At 52.2% G+C, this 21,567-nt stretch overlaps 1 protein-coding gene across 1 annotated transcript in view; it reads right to left on the bottom strand.

Moving 5' to 3' along the window:
- Positions 1–13,572, bottom strand: part of QSOX1 (quiescin sulfhydryl oxidase 1) — a 38,749-nt gene extending 25,177 nt beyond the window's left edge. Inside the window, exons 1-2 of the mRNA XM_004424975.3 lie at positions 13,277–13,572; positions 4,791–4,891 (exon numbers count right to left, since the gene is read on the bottom strand). Coding sequence (XP_004425032.1) covers positions 4,791–4,891; positions 13,277–13,529 — 354 coding nt within the window. The 5' untranslated portion in view covers positions 13,530–13,572. The remainder of the gene's footprint in view (positions 1–4,790; positions 4,892–13,276) is intronic.
- Positions 13,573–21,567: the final 7,995 nt, after the last annotated feature.

Raw genomic sequence — 21,567 nt, 5'->3', positions numbered from 1 at the left:
GCTGAGTTTTCTAAGGCACAATTCTGGTCTGACCATGTCACTCCTCCACAAATCTCTTCCGTGACTCCCCATGCCAATGAACAGTGCCCCAGCTCACTGCACTCGAGGCCCTGCAGGATCTGACCCCAAACTACCTCCCACTGCCCCACACTCCCTGCACTTCAGCTACAATGGACTTCAACCTGAACTTTCCACCCACCCACCTACCCCCTCCCTGACTGGGAGGGCAGGACTATAGCTTATTCATTTCCACAACCCCCGAGTGCCTGGCACAGTGTCTAGGAGATGGAAGTACTCAAGACATCTGTTTAGTCGAGCAGCGACTCTCTGCCCTTTGATTATCTTGGAAGCTCATGTAAAAGTCACATTAAAATCTAGTCAGGGAGCATTTTTGTCCTCTTATTAAAATGCATCCTTATTAAGTCCGCTGTTGGAACCGTGTGCCCTACCCCAGGAAACCACCATGGCTCCTTGGAAACAGGCAATTAAGACCCAGCTGTGAGTCCTCTTTTCTCCAGGAGCAGTCAGCACCCAGTCCCGTTCCTGTCACCACTTTGCATAGGAGCTTCTGCCTCCCCCCACCCTGGAGCCCCTGGAAGACCTCTGTGTCTCCCCAAAGGCAAGAGACCAGGGGGCATCGGGCAAGTCTTTACCAACCTATCCAGGAGCAACTGCCATCCTGTCGTCCAAGGGAATGCACACTTTTCAGTGGTGACCATCGATGGCACTGAATCCAAGCTTTTAAAACCAGTTTTAAGGAAAATGACCCAGCCTCCAAATATCTTATGGCGAGGATCCACAGGCTTAACCATTCCTACGCTGGAGACTGTCAGTGGAGAAGACGCATGGAAGAGAGCAGGTGACTGCGGAGAGGCGCCCATCTCCTTTCTCCATAGAGAGGCAGAGACCTCTTTCTGGGTCCTGTCTCCCTCCCTGACATCTCACCCTCTAGCAAGAGCCACATAAGGTAACAGCCCAGACCCTGTACCCCTACAAGGTGTCCACACTCCCAGCCTCGAACTCCAAGACCTCCCATTCCTGCGCTCCCTCCTCCCCCGTCCTGCCTCTGCCCTGCACATGAGCCTCTGCTCCAGCCAGACCAGTCTGCTCAACATGCCACACAGTCCCGCCCACATGTGGCCTTTGCTCTCACCTCCTCCCCTGCCCACGCTCCTCTCTCCTAGCCAAACCCCACCCATCCTTCCACACCAAGCGCAAGCCCCCGCCTACAGGAAATCCCTCTCTGACGTGTGAGGGAAAGAGCTCAGTGAGCCCAGGCAAACCCCTCAAGCTTTCACTGTACACACACCACTCACTCACTGCCTGTCAGCGAGCTGGTGAGCTCTGAGTGTCCCTGTGGACAGGACTTTCGTGTCTGGCCTCTCCCACGACGTGCAGTGCTGAGCACCCAGCAAACATTTACTCAACAGCTGCAGATGTTTGGACTGCCTCAAATACAGTGCCCAGAGGAGCTACCACGAGCCCCACAGAGCAATGGGAAGGAAGACAACTCACGTTTACTGAACACCAAGTAACACCGCACAGCGCCGCGGCTCTCTCACACGTGAGATCTCATATCACACTTGGCAACAATCCTATTAGAGAGATATTATCATCCCATTTTTACAGACAAGGAAACTGAGGCCTGTGGCTGGGGCATGGTTAAGTGACTTCCCAAGTTACATACAGTAAGCAGTGGAGCCAGGATTTGAACCCATGTCAATTATCTCCTCAGAATCTTGCAAAGGGAAGACTTCTGTCCTCTCCCAGCCCCATGCCACTGCTCCCTGTAATTGTGATCCCAACCAGGCCTTTGGCCACAAAGGCTCCTATTCCATTACCTGCTGAGGGGCACTCCTTGGCCCATGGTAAAGCCTCTCCCCTTAGAAGTTCCAGCCTCTAGGTCCTCAAGTGCCAGCCAGAACCTGCTGTAAACTAGTCCCTCCCTCCCCTGCCCCTTTGTTTTCTTCCAGCTGGGTTCCAGCCCCAGTCTGATGGGGCCAACCCACCCCTCTGGGCCAGCTGTTTGCTCAACAGGCTGGGCAGGTGGAAGCTCACTGTTTACTCATGGTGACAAGGGGCAGAAGGCAGAGGATAGGGACAATGACACGTCACTGGGGGTGGCCAGACTCCTGTGTGGGCCTGTTCCCAGCACACCAGCCACACTCTCTTCCTCCTATTCAACACGTGTCCTCATCTTAGAGCTCTCACAGCCTTTATGGGTAGGGGTGAGGATAGGCTCCAGTCCCCAGGGGACAGCAGACAGGGCAACAAGTTTCCCTCTCTGGCCTGCTGGCAGCCAGCCCAACCTCTGGGGTCTGCACTGCTTCTAGGAGATCCAGCCAGGATGCCCACAGGCACATCAGGCTCTCAGTGGGCCAGAATCCCTGGAGGTCTGGAATCTGTTTGAGTAGTATTTTCCAAACAACTAGAAGCAACCTAGCAGTAAAAGCAAAATGAATTTTGTGAATCACAGCATTTTGTAAAAATAGAAGAGAAAACATCAGCATGCACTACACGTAGTAAGAATAAATATTGTTTTATGAAACTTCTGTTGTAGTGATAACAGATACAAACCAACTTGTGAATCTCACTGTAAAATGTCTACGTCTTACTGCAGGTCACAGTACAAATGTTTGAAAGCCACTGCGTAGGGCCTGAGAGCGGAGACCCACCAGGAGCATGGACCACCTGCACCTGGACTAGAGTCCTAAGGACGGGCACGGAGCACCTCTCCCTGCAGAAACTGAACTGCAGGCTCCTTGGGAGAGGCGGGGAGGGCACTGCCCAGGGAGGTCACAACACCGGTCTCTGGAGCTCTTAAGAAATGGATAGATGACTACTAGCCCAGCCCAGCCAGGTGTGCCCATGTGGAGGCAGGGGAAGGTCAAGAAGACTAGCCCAGGGCCCTCCCAGCTCCCTGCCTTGGCCAGCTGGGCGACTAAGGAATGATGAATCACTTGAGGCATCCAGGCTGCGTGTGCTGCGTGACCTGGGTAGGCACTGAGGAACTTCTGGATCTCCCGACTGCCTGGGTCACCTCCTTCATACACACGGAGCCCCAGCCCCTCCTCGGCAGAGACAGAAAACCCCAGGTGCCAGGCCCCACAGAACCCCAACAGGCCGTCCTGACGCGGCCACAGTACAACACTGATCCCTTCCCTGGGGGCTGGGCAGTGGCTGGACCCTGTGCGAGTCCTCACTGAGAGAAGTCCTAGCCTGTGAACGAGGACGCCTGCTGCCAGACTGGTTTCCCACAGCTTCCCACTCAGGGCTGCTCACCCTGGCTCAGCAAAAGAAACAGAGTGCCCTGCCCCCCCACCCCGTACAGTAATTTAGAATATTTTCAGTTATATAACTTGGGTCTGAGGAGAGGGCAATGGCCCTGCCAGGGAGCTCTTTCACTTGAAAGGGACGACTGATAAGCAATCTCTCTGCTGCCACCTCTAAATGATATGGCAGGAGCCGCTGACTCAGCACGCTGTTCCCCAGACCAGCCGGGCCTCAGCTGAACCAGGCCTGGGCCCTGACCCTATGCGCAGCAGGAGTGTAGGAGGGAGCTCCATCGGGCTCTGGAAACCTTGAACCCAGAGGAAGATTTCACTGGGCGTGAGGAACAGAAAGGTCACAGGGAGTTAGAACCAGACATTCTTGGAGGAGCCTTGAGCCTAGCTTTCCAGATGAATTCTCTTGGCATAATTAGCCTGAGATACGGCTCATGGTTCTGCATGGAACTTGAGGTCTCTGAGCTCAGAGATCACTTGTTCCGGGGACAATGCTTGGCCTTTCAGTTTTCAAAGGCATTTCCCGATTATTCTTTGTGGCTATAGAGGAAACTGCTTTTCTGGATGCCATTCTCTTGGGACGAGGCTAATTATTTCTAGCTGGAGGTAGAGAGAGAGAGAGATTCGAATTTGAATTCTCAAATTTGGAAGAGAACTAATTGGATTACAGCCGGGCGTGAGCCCAGGGAGAGTGCTGAGTAGAACTGCACAGCCCTGCCGCTCTGTGCTTTCGAGGGCCTCCTGTCTGAGAGCCTTGGAAGTAGATCAGATGTTAATTAAGCTGCTGATGCCCCGCGGTGAGCAGGCTGGCAGGCAAGGAATCACCAGAGAGGTCCAGCTACTCTCAGCCAGAGCTGGGGTGACGAAGCCCTCATGTGTTGGGTGACTCCCATGATGGGGATCCGTGCTGCCTGAGGCATTGGCATTTTGACCGTGGGGTGAGGCTATCCTGACAGGTCATTTTCAAGCTACCAGGGTTCAAGGCACTTGCCGGATGAGGATGAGGCTTGCCGGTGTCTCTGGGGTCCTTTCCTGGGGGACCATTAGGCCCCCTGAGTCTGATCCTGCCCACGGATGGGTCAGAGCCTGAAGCCTGGTTTTATAGGGTTAGATCAGACCTCTAAGATTAGGTCAGGAGGGAGAGGAATTGGAAGGAGGCCCCCGGGAGCTCTCACCAGCCCAGGAGATGATCACCTCACAGCTGACATCCGCCCACCCCAACATACCCACACAAAGCCCTTTCCCTTATAAAGGGAGAATTTGCCAGACCAAATGAACCTCTTTCTTTTCTGCCTCCCAATTCACATCCCTTTCTGCCTCTAAAACAGGTGTCTCATCAAGCAAAGGGACAGTGCTCCACGGGCTGGGATTTAAACAGATCAAGCCCAGAAGCATCCAAGAACTCCACAGAGCGCAGCAGCCAGGCAGCCGCCAGGGAAGCACGGAGCAGCTGGCAATATGCTCCTCCAGCAGCCCTAGGCCCGCTCTCCCCTCCTTGTCACACACCCTCACAGTTGGGAACCCAGGGATGTTGAAGTCTCTGCAGACTGCGGTGTTGGTCTCGTCAGCACAGTCCAGGGCAGCGAGATTCAGCGCCGGCCTCCAGGCTGAAAGGACAAAAATACTGAGGTACGTAAGAGGGGCTGGCACCTCTGCCCACTTACCTCCCCCATGAACACCCACAGTACATGCCCCTAAAGCTCTGATGAGAAAGGTCACCCTTTCCTCAGAAAAGGACCTCTGAGATAGTCTAGTTATTCTGTATTTAGCCTGTGCTTCGGACACAGTTATACTGCACAAGCAGTGCTGTCTTGAATGGTATCTTTGTTCCTCCATTATTCTGCGGTGGGGGAGGGGCGCAGGGGCTGAAGAAAGATGTGAGATGAGCCTGGCCCTCCTGAGAAAAAGCCCTGAGGTTGCCTCTGTCCCCACTGCCCTCTAGAGACTATCAGTTCCAGAAGGGCGGAGAGCATGCCTGAGGAGGTTTAGAATTCCCCAGTGGACGCTCAGTGAAGGTTTCTGTGGCCAGAAGTACTGGCAGTCAGCCCAGCTTGGGAGGGTAGGACACAGGGTGTTGGGGACTAGCGCCCCAGCAAGAGATGGAGGCAGGAAATCTAGGGGAGGGGGGGAAGGCACTGGAATCTAGGAACCACAGGGAAAGAAGCCCTGAGGCCACAGCCACAGTCTGGAAGGAAATGAACAGCTCCCGGAGGCTAGCTCTCTGGCCCTGCTCCTTCATCAGGCCCCAGGCTGCAAGTCCTCCCTCCGCTGAAACTTCCTGGCAGAGAGGATAATGGCACCGCTCTGGGCCACAGCCCAGGATCTGGGAGACAGAAAACAAACTCATCTACCAGGCAGGCCTCCTGAGCACCTACCAAAGTTCCACATGACCACGAGGCTGCTCCGGATGGAAGGCAAGACATTCACACGCGAAGCCGCAGAAATGGTGAGGTGGCGGTGGGCTGGCGCCACGCCACGCGGCACAGAGCTCTAAAGGAATGTGGACACAGGAGAGACCAGCCCTGGGGACTAAGCATGGGCCTGGCAGGAAAGGTGGAAAGTGAGTGGAACCTTGACAGGGAATTGCATGAGCAATGTGAGGAGGGGAGAGGGCTAACCAGCCTCTGCAAGGGGCTCTGAGAGAGAGGTCTGACTGGAGAGGGGGCTCTCTGGGGAGGCAAGCAGGGGCCAGAGTGTGAGCGCTTGTCTGGAGGGGTCTGGCTGACTCCCACAGCCCCCTGGAGCCACTAGCATCTCTGGGCAGAGGATTGCACGCAGGCTTAGGGGGCCCTAAGCCTCCCCTCTGGAGCAAGATGGGGTGGGGGTGGAGGATTTACACAGGCAGCCCACCCAGTACCCACTAGGTACAGAATACTAATATCTGAATAATATTGCTGAGAATCATGGCTTTGCAGGGACGTCTTACTTCACCCCAGAAACTGTTCCTTATGATGTCTGAAAAAACATGATTTCAGAAGGCTTCAGAGCTCCCAAGAACATTTTATGCCCAAGGAAAGCAGTGTTACCCTTATTTCCACGAGAAAGATGCAGGAAGAGCCAGGACACCTCCCAGACAACCCCTGACCCATCCCTCAAAGGAAAGGCTCCCAACGGCTCGGAGCAACTAAGCTGGTCCTCCTTGGGCTGACATAAGTGGGGGAACTGGGACTGTGAGGCAGGCCTGAGGCAACACCTACTCCTTTCTCATCCCTACTCCCTCCTCTTTCTTTCTTGCCGGCAATCTACTCCTGGCATTGAAGTTTCTAGAATCCTGGGAGGAGGGAGTGAGTTGGGCGGGGAGGGGTAGTAAATGGAAGCGTTTAGCAGAGACAGGTGAGCCACATCCCATCATGCTATTTCCCCAACTTCCTCAACCCCCCGTCACACCAAACCCCTTTGGGGGGGCTCTCAGCTCCCCTGGCACATGAGGGCAGCAGGTTAAGCTTGTCCAGATATCTGCAAGCTGGCTTGCATCCTTCAGCTTTAAACCTCACTTGCAGAACAGCCTGCACAAAATGGTGGCTATGGTCAGGGTCTGCTCTATGCCAGGCTCAGGACAGCATCCCTCCTGCCCTCCCTGACACCCCGCTCTCCCTTGACCCCTCCCCACCTGCTGGCACCACTGGGTAGGGCAGAGTCGGCAGTCTGCCCACACAGATCTGCTAATCCCAACCAGCCTCCAATCCTGTCCACTCTCCCTCCCAAGTCTCTCCCCCCACCCTCCATCTCCTCTCCTGCCCTGAGTTCTTTACTCCCCTCACCTCTAACCTGCCCTCCACGTCTAGTGGGCTAGTGCAAGTCCTCAGAGCAGCTCCTCTCCAGATACACATCCTATTCCCCTCCCAGCTGAGGTTCCCCTGCGCTCCACCACCAGCCTCCCCAGCCACAAAGTGATCTCTTCTATCCATGGATCTGGTTATGTCGCTCTCCACTCAATATTCTGGGGTGGCTCCCCTTGCCCTTAGAAGAAAACCTTTACCCACAAGCCATTCTTGATCTGGCCCCTGCCCACCCACCCAGCCTTCTCCTACCACTTCCCCAAACTATGTTCCGGGAATGCTGAGGGTTTCCTCCTTCCCTGAGAGCACAGGGCTCTCTCTGCTCTCCAGGCCACTCCCACAGCCACCTTACCCTCCCAGCAAACTCCCATTTGTCAGGTACAACTCAGTGTGAACACGATTTTTCCCCAGGAAGAGCTGCCTTACCAGCCCCAGGCTCAGAGCCCTGCTCATCCCTAAATGTCTTTTCTTTGTTGCCCCCTCACTGCCTAGCTTCCTCATCATCCAGCACAGACTAGGTGCTCAGGGACTGCTGACTGAATTATGCAGTCGACGCAGGCCAGGGGCTGGCTCTCAGCAGCTCCAGTGCTGGAACCTCTGCTCTCAGCCTCAGTCTATCCTCAGGTCCAGGTACGGGGGGGAGGTTAATGCCAGTCACCTGTGAATGCCCAAGAGCAGAGCTGCCCAGGGACAGGGTTTCCCCCCGGATCACAGGCAAGAGCATCCCAGGCCTCCTTTCGATGGCTCATCCCCTGCCCGAGGGAGACCCAGGGAGGGTGAGAAGCACAGATCACCCCCTATGGCCATCTGGCTCACTCTAGGCTTGGCTCCTTCTGTTCTGTATCTGGGGCTCTGGTCACCTTGTTTGGGGAGACCCACAGGCGAGGCCTGGTTGTTCTCAAAAGAATCAGTAAGTCAATTAGACATAACAGCAGAAGAGAAGCAATTTTGTGTCCTTCCGCCAGGGAGGGCCCCTGGCTGGGTGACCAAGGACCACAGGCCTCAACTGCTCCTCTCCTCTCCAAGACTGCAGGCCACCATCCCCACTGCCCGCTGGGGCACGAAGACTCTGAAGGGACAGGCAGGGGAGAGAACAGAAAGCCAGTGTCAGTGAGCACCCCCTGCACACTCCAGATGATCTCACCCACCCCCTTCCCCCCCGACTGGAGGTGGGCATCACTGCCCCCACTTTACAAATGAGGACTGGACTGAGAAGCCGCCATGATGCCCAAGGGCTGCCAGACTCAAACTCACTTTTTTCCTCTCCACCTCACCAGGGTCAGGATGCTACCCTTATATTTCTACCTTTTGCTCCAATCACAACCTTCCCCATGAGAATGGTAAAAACAGTTTTGTCTCCTAGTTACATACCATTCTCTGTAACTAACAACTCAGTCAGTGTCATAGACTCAGCTCTTACTGAGATGACAATGAGATCACACGTACAGAGAGTTCATCTCGTGCCTAATTGATCTAGTTTAATGCTCAAAACTACCCTAAGGGGAAAGTAAGAAGGTATTTATCGTTAGAACTGCTCTCTTGACTATAAAAGAGATATTAGATAGCCGTGCCCAAGACGCACAACCAACCAACTGTGAATCCGGGATCTGAACCCACAGTTTGAGCCTCTCTGCTAGTCTTAAAACAGCCCAAGACAGAGCAGAGTCAACTGCTCTGTTGGCTTCCCAAGCAGGAAACTCCGGGAGGGTGGGGTGCAGAGGCGTGTGAGTAGTGGGGAAAACAGGAACGGTGATGCCTGAAAGTTCTCAGCCCCTTGCTCCTGGAGTCTCTGACTCTTCTCTTCATGCCTTGGTTCCTCATGCCTCCATGAAATGGAGCCGGTGCCTCTTCTTACCTGCCCAGCCCCAGGAGGAGGGGGAGGGGGAGGCTGGGGCCAGTCAGCCTGGGAGAGTCCTGGCTGAGGAATGTTTCTCAGAAATATCAATGTCAATACCTTAATGAGCCATAATGACATATAAAGATCTGGTCTGACACTAATCACTATGGGCCTGACTATTCATCATTCCAGTAACTGCACAAGGAATAGAGAGGACCTTTATCTGACTGCTCCACTGGTAAAGGAAAGCTTCATTTAAGTAAAGTGCACTGCTGTCAAAGAGGAACAGAAATGGGCAAGAGAGGCTTTTTAAAGTGTCAGGTGACTTAAATACCACAACCTGCAGGCCTAACACCAAAAAGATCAGCAGTATCGGTCTAGCCCCATTCTTGGGGAGAAAAAAATTTCCTGCCTAGCAAAGTAATTTCTCTACTGACAACAGAGTAAATGAGCAAATGCAGAGGGAAAGGGTGGGGAGGCAAGTGTAGCCAGGACAGCTGTGGACTTTGGGATGGTGGGTGAGGGGATACCCTGTGGTAAGGGGGTGATGGGCTCCTTCTGGAGAAAAAGGCAGCAACCCCCCCGCACTCACAAGTCCAGGAAGGGGCCCTGGACCCAGAGTCACAAGACTTGCTTACAGCTATAGCTGGCTGAAGCATCGTGAGCTCCACATGTCTCCTCTCTGGGCCTCAGTTTCTTCATGGGTCAAATGAGGGCCAGGATGGATGGTCTGTCATGTCCTTTCCAGCTCTGACTACCAGTTCAGGTGCCAGATGGCAAATAGCACTTGCCAAGAAAAATACCCATGAGGCCTCTGGGTGTAAAGCAAGCCTGAGCCTCCTTTAATAAGGCAGAGGGCAGACCTACCCAAGCCACCAGGAGCCAGCCAGGTCTAGTGGTCAGAACAAGACCCCCTCAGTTCTCCAGGAATCATCCTGACATGAGGTTTTAGCCAGTGATATGCCATCACCACCACATCCCTTCCTCCTTGTTGTAGGCTTCTGGGCAGCGAGGTCACAGGATGGACAAAATGCCTTCCCCACTGCTCACACCTGGCTGACACCCCAGGTCTGAGTTAAGAGGAGCCACAGCACCAGCAGAAGGCTTGGTCACTCACGTTCTCTTTTGGAATCCTGGGAGGCTCATGCCACAGGACTGCGTGAGTGTTCAGGGCCAGGCCCTGTGCTGGGCATCACAGGGGTACAAGTCGGAGAGGTGGTCTACTCCCCGGAGAAGAAAGGGAGGCAAACCAACACTGCTCACGTCACTCAAACAGCCACGCCTTACACTCATCTCCACGGCTCTGCATAGCCGCTCTCCCACCTGAAGCACCCTCCTCCTCCACCCACCTCTCCATCCCCCCAGGCTCTGGAGAGTCAGAAAGAGCGGGGTTCAAGAACCTCCCCCAGCATCTGCATAATCTTGGGCAAGTTACTTATCTGTTAAAAAAAAAAAAAGACTATATCTATGGCTCAGATATTTTCCCATAAACATTATTAATAATAGGGGCCTGTAATGGCCCTTAGCAAAGTGCCTGGCATAAGGCAAGTGTGTAATAAACAACCGCTTGAATGAAGGCCTTTGGTGACCGGATTAGCCCTCTGTGACTTTCCCGTTCCCTGAATTCCCACAATGAGAAATGGCTGAGCCTCTCCTTTGGTCCCTTTCAAACACAGCTTCTTACTCTTGCCAATTTCCCTGCTGTGTATAGCTCATTTCCCCAAAAGCAATGTAAACAATACCCTGCACACAGAGGTCACTCAACAAATATTTGCTGATTGATTAACCAGTGAAGAGGAATGAAGGTCTAAACTGAACACAATCAGTTTCCCGAACATATGGTGAAACAATAAGAGCTGCTCTGGAAGAGAAAGGGCTGAGCCAGGTCCTTAGAAACCAGCGCTCTGCCCACGGCAACAACCGCCCCGGAGAACCTACCCCACAAATCACTGATGAAATGAGCCCTCGCCAGTCAGATTAAATGCCCAAGGCCAGCTAGGCAGGGTTGCAAAAATCTTCTCTCCCCCTGTGACCTTCCATACACTAGCTGCTCCTACCCAAGATATTCTCAAACCACTGGCAGAGGGCAGGGGCCAACTCCCACGGGCCCAGGGTGGTGTGAGAGCAGCCCCCTGCTGGCCCACAACCAAACTTGCTCAAGAAATCTCAGCATACAGAGATGAGTGAGAACAACGCGGGCCTCTCTGCAGGGCCTCACCAGGAAAGACCCCCTTGGACTGGAGTGAGGGCATTCTTCATCATTGCAGGCCAACAGCAGATTCGGCCAGTGCGCTCCCCTGACATTGTTGAGGGGGCTGACCCACCCCCACAGCTCATGGGAGGCCTCGAGTTTCCACCTAAATCTCTCACCTCCCATTGACTGCGACGCATCTCCACAGGCTTTGATGCTTCCATTTTCCTTTCTGAGGTCCAGTTTTGCTTTTGCTTTTCTTTAGAGAAAGACTGTCACTCCATGCACTGGGGAAAAGACCCCTTTGGGAAGCGGCAGCCCTCATCCAGGGGCAGGCTGGGTCAGTATCTGGATTGCAATTCAGTGGAAAACTCTGGGTTTCGAGAGGCCAAATGAGTCAGCTGGAAGCTAATTCCCTCCAACACTCTCAAGATATAAGAATCTTCTAGATTGAGTCCATCTGTGGCCAATAACGACCTCTTCTAGCCTCAAAGCGGAAATCAATCTAGAAATTTTTATGATGTTCAGGCCCACAATGTCCCCTGAACACCTAACGTCCCCTTAGGTGTTCCAATTCCACGGTCAACATTCTTCCTCCCTCCTGCCCTGACCAGATATGTTGACATTGCTGAAATAGTGTGAAGAGGTACTGAGAAACGCACATTCAGGTGATGGGACCACAGAGGCATGCAGACAAGTGCGTACTTGTAAAATGAAGGTAAAATGGTTTACCAGTTTTGTTGAAAAATACCTTTCCAGGACCATATGGCTAACAGATGTTTACCTCTTTCCACGTAGCCACTTCAATAACCACTGTGCAAGCTGCTCAAGGGAGGAGGTAGCCTGAGTCTGAAGACCAACATCTACAAATGCACTATTCTACCATAAACTGTAGAGTTTATCAAGAAATACCAACCGCAGAGCAAGCGAACAATGGTTCCTGTTCTCCCTCCAGGAAAAGGCCTATTCCCTGAGATGCTCACAGTCCTCATTCAGTGACCATTTCAAGTCAGGAGCCCTGCTAGGCTTCAGCACCACAATCAGAAGCAAATCACTACCACCACACCACTCCTGCCCCCCAGATACCCACTCTCTGGGCCAAGCAGAGGTGTGACACCAAAGGGCTCTTTAAATTGTGGGAAGGAAACTCTGAGATGATGTATGTCAAGTACTTATTCAGGAAGGTGTCTGACATATAGTAAGCACTCACTAAACACTAATTACTATTATTAGCATATTTCCTCAGCTCTAAGTCTTAAGTTTTTAAAAATTTTAACATTTCTATGATAGAATTACCCTTTAAAGCTCTATACCTTTAGTGGTCTCCTCACCCCTCTAACCCTCAGGCTGTTAGTAAATGAATGATGTGTCTCACAACTGATGGGACTCTTAGAATCAAGGAAATAATGGTATTAGTGGTCAGAGCAGTGAATGGGAACATGGAGCAAGGGCCACACACACACCAAGAGACTGCCTTCAGTCAGGCCTCTGGGTTTACAGGCTTAAAACAGAAGGGTCTGAGAGGGTGCATGGACAAGGGGAAGAGAGAAAGATGTGGCCCAGAAGCTAACCAGCAGGAGGCAGCAGGTCAGGAGAGGCCTGGAACCGAGACAGGAAAACTCTGCCTCAAAGGTAAAGCTGAGAAAGGAAGTCTATGTACCAGCGGGGTCAACTGGCCGATGGGTGGGGAAAGGGGGGAGCTGGGGGGGGGGCAGAATGAGTGTCAGTTCCTTTTCTCCCCAGCACTGATCCCAGCAGCTGGGGGACTTGGCAGGAAGGCGACATGGGTCCCTGAGGGAGAGAAAGGGGAATGCCACAAGGCTGGACTAGAGGAAGCCCTAAGGTGTCAGCCGAGGAGGACAAAGAAGACCCAGTGGCAGGGATGGGGGCAGTAAGCCGGCAGAGGACCGACAGGGGAAGCAGAGCAGGTCTAGGGGCCCAGGCCGCGGAGAGGGGAGACAAGCTCGGGACACCGCCCAAGGGGAAAAACACAGGGAGGGGCGGCAGCCAAAAATGGAGTTGAGGGATGTAAAACGGAGGAAGCGGGAAGGGCAGAGAAGAAGAGGCGGGCGGAGGCCACGGCAGGGGGCCGCGTGGGAGGGGCCCTCCGCGGGGCAGGTGGAGGGGGGTCGGCCTGGGTGGGACGAGGGGAACGCCCCCCTCCCCTCCGCCCCCGGCTTCTCACCTTTGACGTCGTTGGCCAGCGCCTTCCACGTCGGGGCGAAAGCGATGCAGTGGCCGCACCAGGAGGCGAAGAACTCCACGGCCCAGGCGCTGGCGGAGCCCAGCACGGCGCCGCGCACCGTGTCCGCCTGCAGCAGCGTCAGCGGGTCGGAGGGCGAGTAGAGCGCGGAGCGCGGGGCCGCGCCAGCGCCGGCCACAGCCAGCAGCAGCAGCAGCGACGGCGGCGGCCCCGAGCAGCGGCCGCACCACCCCATCCTTGGCAGCTGCGCCCACCACTGCGCACAAGTTTCGGACGAGTTGGTGCCGGGCGGCGCCGCAGCGCCTGCTGCCTGGGTCCAGGAGGCGGAGCCACGTGGCCCCGCCCCACGGGCCCCGCCCCCGCGCCCGGCCCCGCCCCGCCCGCTGGCCGGTGGGCCCGAGAGCCCGCGGGGGCCGGAGCTGGGCACCGGAGCTCGGGACCCGCGCGAGCCCTCGCATCGCGGTCCGCTGAGGCCTCCGAGCTGCGCTAGCCCGGTTCCCGCCTCCGGCCGCAGAAGGCGAGAAGCGCAGCCCAGGCCCTGGAGCCCCCACCTCCAGATGAAAGGAGTGGGGCGTCCGCGAGGCAAAGGCTCCCACCCCGGCCCGCGTTCCGGTCGCTGCTGGGAACTCGGGGAGGTCATTTGGCTTCACGCGACCCCGTATTCAACGGAAAAGGAGTCCGTTGGAATAGATTGGACCGACTTACGCTGTTCCAGGGAAGTTCTGGGGATCCCACCAAGCAATAAGACGTTGTGAATTAGAAGCAGGTGGGAGAGAAGAGGGACCGGTGGTAGGACAGTCTCTGAGTCTGGGACCACCATGACCCCACAGGGATCAGATGTGCCCACACCCTCTGCAGCCTGTGACCATCTAAGGGAAACATTATTTGAGGGCTTCCTAATCATGGATGAGAAGCCTCCTCCCCACCTTAGGCTGGGCTGGATTGGCGTGGCCATTGCGTGGAAAGAGGATTTCCTCAGCACACAGGTCTGGCCACCCTCATAAGGTTTTTAGGGCGATTACTCCAGTTGGAGCTCCCAGCAGCCCAGGTCCCCCCCATCTAACTCTCCAGCCTACACTCAGCTCTCCCTACTCAAATGTCCCTCTCACAAGTAACCTGGTAACTAATCTTGTGTGCATGTGTACTAGGGTGTTAATGGTTAATTTTCCTGGTCACCTTTTGTAGTTCCAGTGCTGAGTTATTTTAAGGGCAGAAGGCACTCTTCAGAGGGTTGTCACAAATGCTCTTTTTCTTTTGTGTATACCGCAAAGCCATCTGAGACTAGATTGGTTACTCATTCAACATTTACGGCGTGTTTTCTTTGTGCCACACGCTGCTCTAGGTACTAAGAATCAGGCAGTAAACAAAACCAAGACTACAGTCATGGAACTTAAATCCTAGTGGGGATAGGGATAGAGAGATGATACACAGTAGACGTAGATCTGAGGGTGACAAATGCTATGAAGAGATATCCAGTAGGGTAAGAATAGAGGGACAAAGGAAGTGCTATTTTCTTTTAGAGTGGTCAGGGATGGGCCCACCACCAATATCTGCAGGGCCAAAGTCAGTAGTACAAATGGAGGCCCACGTATCATATGTCTACATATTTAAAAATTATAAACCAAGTTAAAGTGTTGTGTAAAATTCCCATCCTTTCATCTTGACAAGTATACCTTCATAATAATCTGGAAGGCCAAATTTAAGTTTAGAGGTCTTGGGCTCCCCTGAGATGTGCACTGGAATGAGGTGGCTTAGGTAGTAACTGGGCCCTGGCTCTTGGCCCTCCTCCTACTGTTTGCACTTCAGCTCTATCCCATGCTTCAGGGGGGCTCGTGCCCGCACCTGTAACATCCTGGAGCACATCTGAGCTCCATCCACACCTCCCGCAGATAGCCGCTCCTGGCTCCTCAGGAGGATAGACCATGGGAAAAGGCTGATGCAGTCTCCAGAAGCTGGCCTGGCGCTATTGGGGCGATGAGTTCCAGGGTCTCAGGTACCCACAGTATTATCTAAGAAGGGGTGAGCAGCAGGAGCTTTGGGTGGGCACATCCCCTTGGTCTATGGGCTTCTTGCTCTGTGGAAGGGGCGTGGCTGGAAGAGGGCCAGAGAGCTCAGAGCCCAAGGTAGGGGCCCTCTTGCCCCAGTCTTAATGCACTTCTAACAAGGTAACATTTGAGCCAAAGACCCAAATGAAGTATGGGAGGGAGTCTTGTGGCAATCTGGGATAAGAGCATTCCAGGCAGAGGTCTCAAGGTTGGGACTTTTGCTGCCTTCAAGTGTTCATATTCTCTGTGCCCAAAGTCTGGAACTGCATAAAGAAATTATATATTGATCAGCTGGAGTGTTAGTACCTCGTCAACTCCCTCAGCCAATTCCAGGTGCTGGGTACCCTCCCTGGGAGGCAGTCCCTGTACAGCTTCTACTACCCCACTTCCCTCACTCCCAGCAGCCACTGGGACCAGGCTTGGCCCAGGGTCATCAGGAAAGATGATCCCATATCCAAACCTTGGATCCCAGGGGTTGGAAGGACTCCAGCAGCCAGATCGGGTGCCAGTAAAAGTCAAGCCTTCAAATTCTCTATTGTTAAGCAGTGTTGTAGTTCTCCTCTCCAGGGACCTGGGAATTAAGGAAGCAATGTCTGCTTGTTCACATATCTGTTTCAGAGCATCATAAACGGAGAATACAAACTGTGTGAATGGAGTAGAGAAAGTTTCTTGGCAATGGGGCCAAAGAAATTAGGACTGAGAGTTGAAAAATCTGGGCTTCAATACCTCAGAACAGGGATTTTCAACTTTTTTAAGTCTTGGAAACCTTTGTTTAAACAGACTCTTGACAGGAAGCTTAAACAGAAAAAAAGCAAGCTGAAGGGTGTGACCTAGAGCAATGCCACTTCCTGTGGCCTATGGGCCACCATTTGAAAACCACTGGTCTAGAACTGAGAACAGAACACTTAAGAATCATGACTCGCCCTGCTTGCCCTTCCAGGAGCTTCCTGGAATGAAAAGGTGGCAGAGAAGGAAATTTCCTCAGGAGTGGGGTGTGGAGGGGGAAAGGTGCTGAGGAAAGCGTTGAAAGTGGGGGAACTTAGGAATTCCTACCCAGGTGCCCTGCTCCCCTTCCTACATTCAAGCTGTAGGAACGTGAGTCAAGATGAGCAGATGAGAGAGAATAATAATAGTATTAGCCGATGCTTTGCACCTGCTGTTCTAAGCACTTACAGGTGTTACTCATTTAATCCTCACACCAACTCGAGGAAGTTGATAGTATTATTATCCCATTTGTACAGATGAGGAGACTGAGGTAGAAAGAGCCCTGTTGACTTTCCCACCTGTGAATCATTCATGTGTTATGCGTGAATAAAAGAGAGGGAATTTGGGAGTCCAACAACCAAAATGAGAGGGATGGTGAGAGGAATGCAGCTTATACACCAATACAGATAATTCTGGTGAGCAACAAAATAGTGTTTGGTAAAATATGTCATCGGTAGCAGAGGATTAGATGACTTTCCACTTACGCATTTGCATTCAGGATCAGAGAGGGTGTGTGCAGCTGGAAGGCAAGTGCCCAGCAACAGGAAGTGTTGCTTTGTCCCTTCAAAACTCACCTCTTGGTCTTCCAGATGAACCTTTCCCTAGCTGGGGTTGGTTAGAGTAGCAATTCTGACAGTCGGAAGAGAGGTAATAAGAGTCTGTATCCGTTAGGTATGGCAGGAAAGAGAAGGCACATTCAAAGAGTTTGCCGAAAGGGGTTTCATGGGAGGACTGTCACAGAAGTGTGTGCAGGGTAAAGGGAACTGACAAGAGAGGTGATGTCCCTACTGACTGACAAAAGCCGGAAGTCATTTTAGCACGCCTCCACTGGAGGAGACAAGGGGAGGGAACTGAGAAGAAAACTGGTGAGAGCTGGAATCAGGGAGCAAGGCCACCCAACTGGAGCTGTTACCGCAAAAGGCCGCCACTGCCAGGAACACAGGGAAGCAGAGAGGGGAGCAGGAGGCCCCGGGAAAGCCTCACTTCCACCTTTCTCCTCCTGTCCTCCCATGTCTCGCCACTGTCTCCCATTAGCCAAACCCAATCAAAGCCAGAGGGCGAGGGTGCCCTGATTACAGTCCGTAGAAGTTGGCGTCCAAGACAAAAGGCAGATTGGAGGAGGGTGGAGAGTGGAGAATTCTGTACCTAGTACAGGGTCCCTACACTTGGGCCCTTTAACGCCTTCAAAATGAGAATGGAAAACATGAAAATCCCTGACCGTCCTTCTGTGAGTCTCTTGGGTGGGCGTGGGGGGCTAGAAGTCTACCTGACCACTGGAGAGAGAAAGCCAGAGAACAGGGCTGCTGAGCAACTCCTTCCCAGCTCCTCGTTCTTTCCTGTTCACACGTAGTCCAGTTGCCTTATTCTTTACCTGTAGAGGAGACTGAGGCCCAGAAAAGTGAAGGGTCTTGCTCAAGGCCACACAGCGCGGCAATGGTAGAGTCCATTTTTTGTCAGTCTTTCCAACATAGCTATTGAAGTATTGAGAAGGGGACATCTGTGAAAGGGATATTTGGGGCAGAACCCCATTTTCAGGTAGAGCTTCCCTGGTCCCCAGGTCACTTGACGGCAATTCAAAGGGGATAGGCATCCCCATCACCACCATCACACACACACGAGGACAAGCTAATTATTTCAAGTGGAATGCAGATATAAGGCTATAAACTCCAGGCCTTGTTGTTTGGCCTCTCTGGCCAATGTCAGAGATGAGGGCTCTTGGGAACCTGCAAGTCATCAAATGAGGCCTGAAGTCAAAGGCAAGAAGACCCCATTGCTGAGTTGCTGGATGGAGGTGACCAATCTTCCCCATAGAAGGCTTCTGGGCACCTTGACAACTTTGTGATATTGTGAGAAGTTTTATTTGGGGGAACTTTAGGCTTCTGGAGTAGATGACCTAATTTAAAATATTTCCTGCCATGACTTAAGTGTGTATCCTGCAGTTCTTGTGTAACAGATAAATACATATAACTATATAACTATAAAGTATAACACTATTCCTATGAAAGGGCAGAATTTATGAACTTTTTTGTTTATAACAAGAACATTCTCAGAATGTGCCTGAAGAAAACAAGTGTAATGATGTCAGTAGATGTCAGAAGCTGCACTATGTGTGTGTGTGTGGAGGGAGAGGGGTGGGAGGAGCAGGGACAAGTTGGAAGAGGGCAGTCAACTGGCTAGGATGGGGATCCCCCTCTTCTTCCCCAAGGCCACCAGTTTTGGAACTCTCTTGGAAGATGCTGGGGTGTGGTAGATGGGCACTTGGTCTCTAGAGTTAGGATGCTTGGATTTCAATCCTTGGCAACTGCCCCCACTCCTTTGAGCTTCAGTTTCCTCATCTGTAAAATGGGCACAGAAGTTATTTTAAATGCAGAGTTCTCATCTGTGAATGCTGGGGTGATTGTGCCTTACTCAGCCATGGTTCCACCAGTCCTCAGATTAGTCTAGTTTCACCAGTCCAAGGGTGAAAAGCAATTTTCTATTTTGAAATTATATTTGTCCTATTTCTTAAATGTTTCTTTTAAAAATGAAATGATTGGGGCTGGCCCGGTGGTGCAAGTGGTTAAGTGCTCTCGCTCCACTGTGGTGGCCCGGGGTTTGCCGGTTCGGATCCCGGGCGTGCACTGACGCACTGCTTGTCAAGCCACGCTGTGGCGGCGTCCCATATAAAGTGGAGGAAGATGGGCATGGATGTTAGCCCAGGGCCAGTCTTCCTCAGCAAAAAGAGGAGGATTGGCAGATGTTAGCTCAGGGCCGATCTTCCTCAAAAAAAAAAAAAAGAGAAATGATTAAAGGATCAAAAAGCACAGAAAATTTTTAGGGCAGTGAAACTATTCTGTATGATACCGTAGTGGTGGACGCGTGTCATTATACATTTGTCAAAACCCAGAGAATGTACAACACCAAGAGTGAATCCTAATGTAAACTATGGACTTAGAGTGATTATGATGTGTCAATATTGGTTCATAGATTGTAACTAATGTATACCCTGGAGCAGGATGTTGGTGGGGGGAGACGTGTGGGGACAAGGGGTATATGAGAATACTCTGTACTTTCTGCTCAGTTTTGCTGTGAACCTAAAACTGCTCTAAAAAATGAAGTCTGTTAAAAAAATGAGGGGCCGGCCTGGTGGCGTAGCAGTTAAGTGCATGCACTCTGCTTCAGCGGCCCAGGTTTTGCAGGTTTGGATCCTGTGCACGGACCTACACACCACTTATCAAGCCATGCTGTGGCAGGCGTCCCACGTATAAAGTAGAGGAAGGTGGGCACAGATGTTAGCTCAGGGCCAATCTTCCTCAACAAAAAGAGGATTGGCAACGGATGTTAGCTCAGGGCTAATCTTCCTCACCAAAATACAAAAAGAAAAAAGAAATGATGATGACAGAAGATGGCTAACTAAAAAAAATTATCCTTAATGGAAAAATTAAAAGTTGGCACCCTGTTTGGTCCCTGAAATAGTCTGGAAATTTTGCTGGCCCATAAAAATCACAAAGAGGAGTTTATGTGTTTGACTTGTTGAATGTGTAAAGGCAAGGCCACACCTGGGTGTAGGGGCTGGGTTTTGCTGTCAGAGTGAGGGCATTTCTGGGGCCAATTACCCACCTGCAGAAAGATGTTTTCCCCAATCTGGAACGCAGTGGAGAAAGGAGGCCCTAGGTGAGCTATGCAGAGGGACTGTGACCCTCATGGATCTCAGCAGACAGCTAATAGTAATCATCTCCCAGTGGATGATTGAGGGCTTCCTATGGGCCGAGCACTGGGCTAAGTAAAGGGGTTTGGGGCGGGGGGATGGGGGTGTGTCAGGGACTAAGACCCCTGTGTCCCCTCTCAAATGAGGAACAAGCACTAGAAACACATGGAGTTTAAAACTCCTCCACCTACTTACAGATAAAGCCGATTGGAGAATGTGGCTTAGATGTGCTTCCACAGAGTGTTCCTTAAACTTCACCCTGGAATTAAACATGCCCCCCCATCACAGGCCTCTCCACAGGGGCGAGCCTGTCTGGAAGGCCGACTGGCTGGATGAGAAGACACCAGAAAGCACCTTCCTGCAGGCTGGCAGATCTCAGAGAAAGAGAATCTGGCAGGGGCTGAGCCACACTGTGGAGTCCTTTTTCCGAACTTACCGACCAGGTCACTCGTCCTCCCTCTGGGTGAGGTGAATGGGGGCCAGAGAGAAGCTGGAAGCGTCCTCCTATGGTTTGCTTTCCTGTGGGGATGGGGTGGAGTGGAATTCCACTTGTCAACCCTGGGGGTTCTGTGTGTTTTATCTCACTTAATCCTCAGAACAATCCTATAATATTGTGATCTCCAATTTATAGACGTGGTCATTGAGGCACGGAGAGCTAAATAACTTGTCCGAGGTCACAGAACTGTAAGAGAGCCGAGTTAGATTTAACACAAGGTCTCTGAGTCTTCAAAGCTCATGCTTAACCACAGATCTGCACTGCCCTCCAAGAGGTCCTGAAGGGAGCTCCTGAGTGGTGGGCTTAAGACCGGGACCTCCAAATTCAGCAGTGTTGGTCAAAATGGCTAAAGTACATATTCTTCGACTGTATCTATGACTTTGTTCTGTATCTATAAATATATCTCACAGCTATACTCGTGCAAACGTCTGCAGGCCTACCTTTTAGGCAGGGCCACTGGGGAGGCCACCCTGGGTCCCATATTTAGGGTGAATCATAGAGACCCGCTCTTAGTGACTTATAAACCATCCTGAGGATGTCCCTATGTACAAATAAACTTTTTTTGTGCGTGTGAGGAAGATCAGCCCTGAGCTAACATCCATGCCAATCCTCCTCTTTTTTTGCTGAGGAAGACTGGCACTGAGCTAACATCTGTGCCCATCTTCCTCCACTTTATATGGGACGCCACCACAGCATGGCCTGATGAGCGGTGCATCAGTGCGCACCCGGGATCCGAACCCGGGCCACCAGCAGCGGAGCGCGGGCACTTAACTGCTATGCCATGGGGCCAGCCCCTGTACAAATAAATTTAATGCACCTGTTAAATCTGGAAATTTAAATGTCTGAGGCCTAGCTGTTCGTACAGGGCCAGGTCTAGCTGTCAGGGGTTGCTGTTCTCTTTCTTGTCACACAGCCATTTAAAATAGTGAGGGGGCCTTATATTAATGACATAGAAAGATGTCCAAGATACTTTAATTGAAAAAAGCAAGTGGCAAGACAATATGTATCATATGATCACATTTTTGTAAATATTTCAAAGACATACATGCTTATATATGCA

This window comes from Ceratotherium simum, chromosome 2 (assembly GCF_057802395.1).
Source record: "Ceratotherium simum simum isolate JZ-2026a chromosome 2, ASM5780239v1, whole genome shotgun sequence".
Lineage (NCBI taxonomy): Eukaryota > Metazoa > Chordata > Mammalia > Perissodactyla > Rhinocerotidae > Ceratotherium > Ceratotherium simum.
Note: the sequence above shows the minus strand (reverse complement) of the source record. Positions and strands in the feature narration are given on the sequence as shown.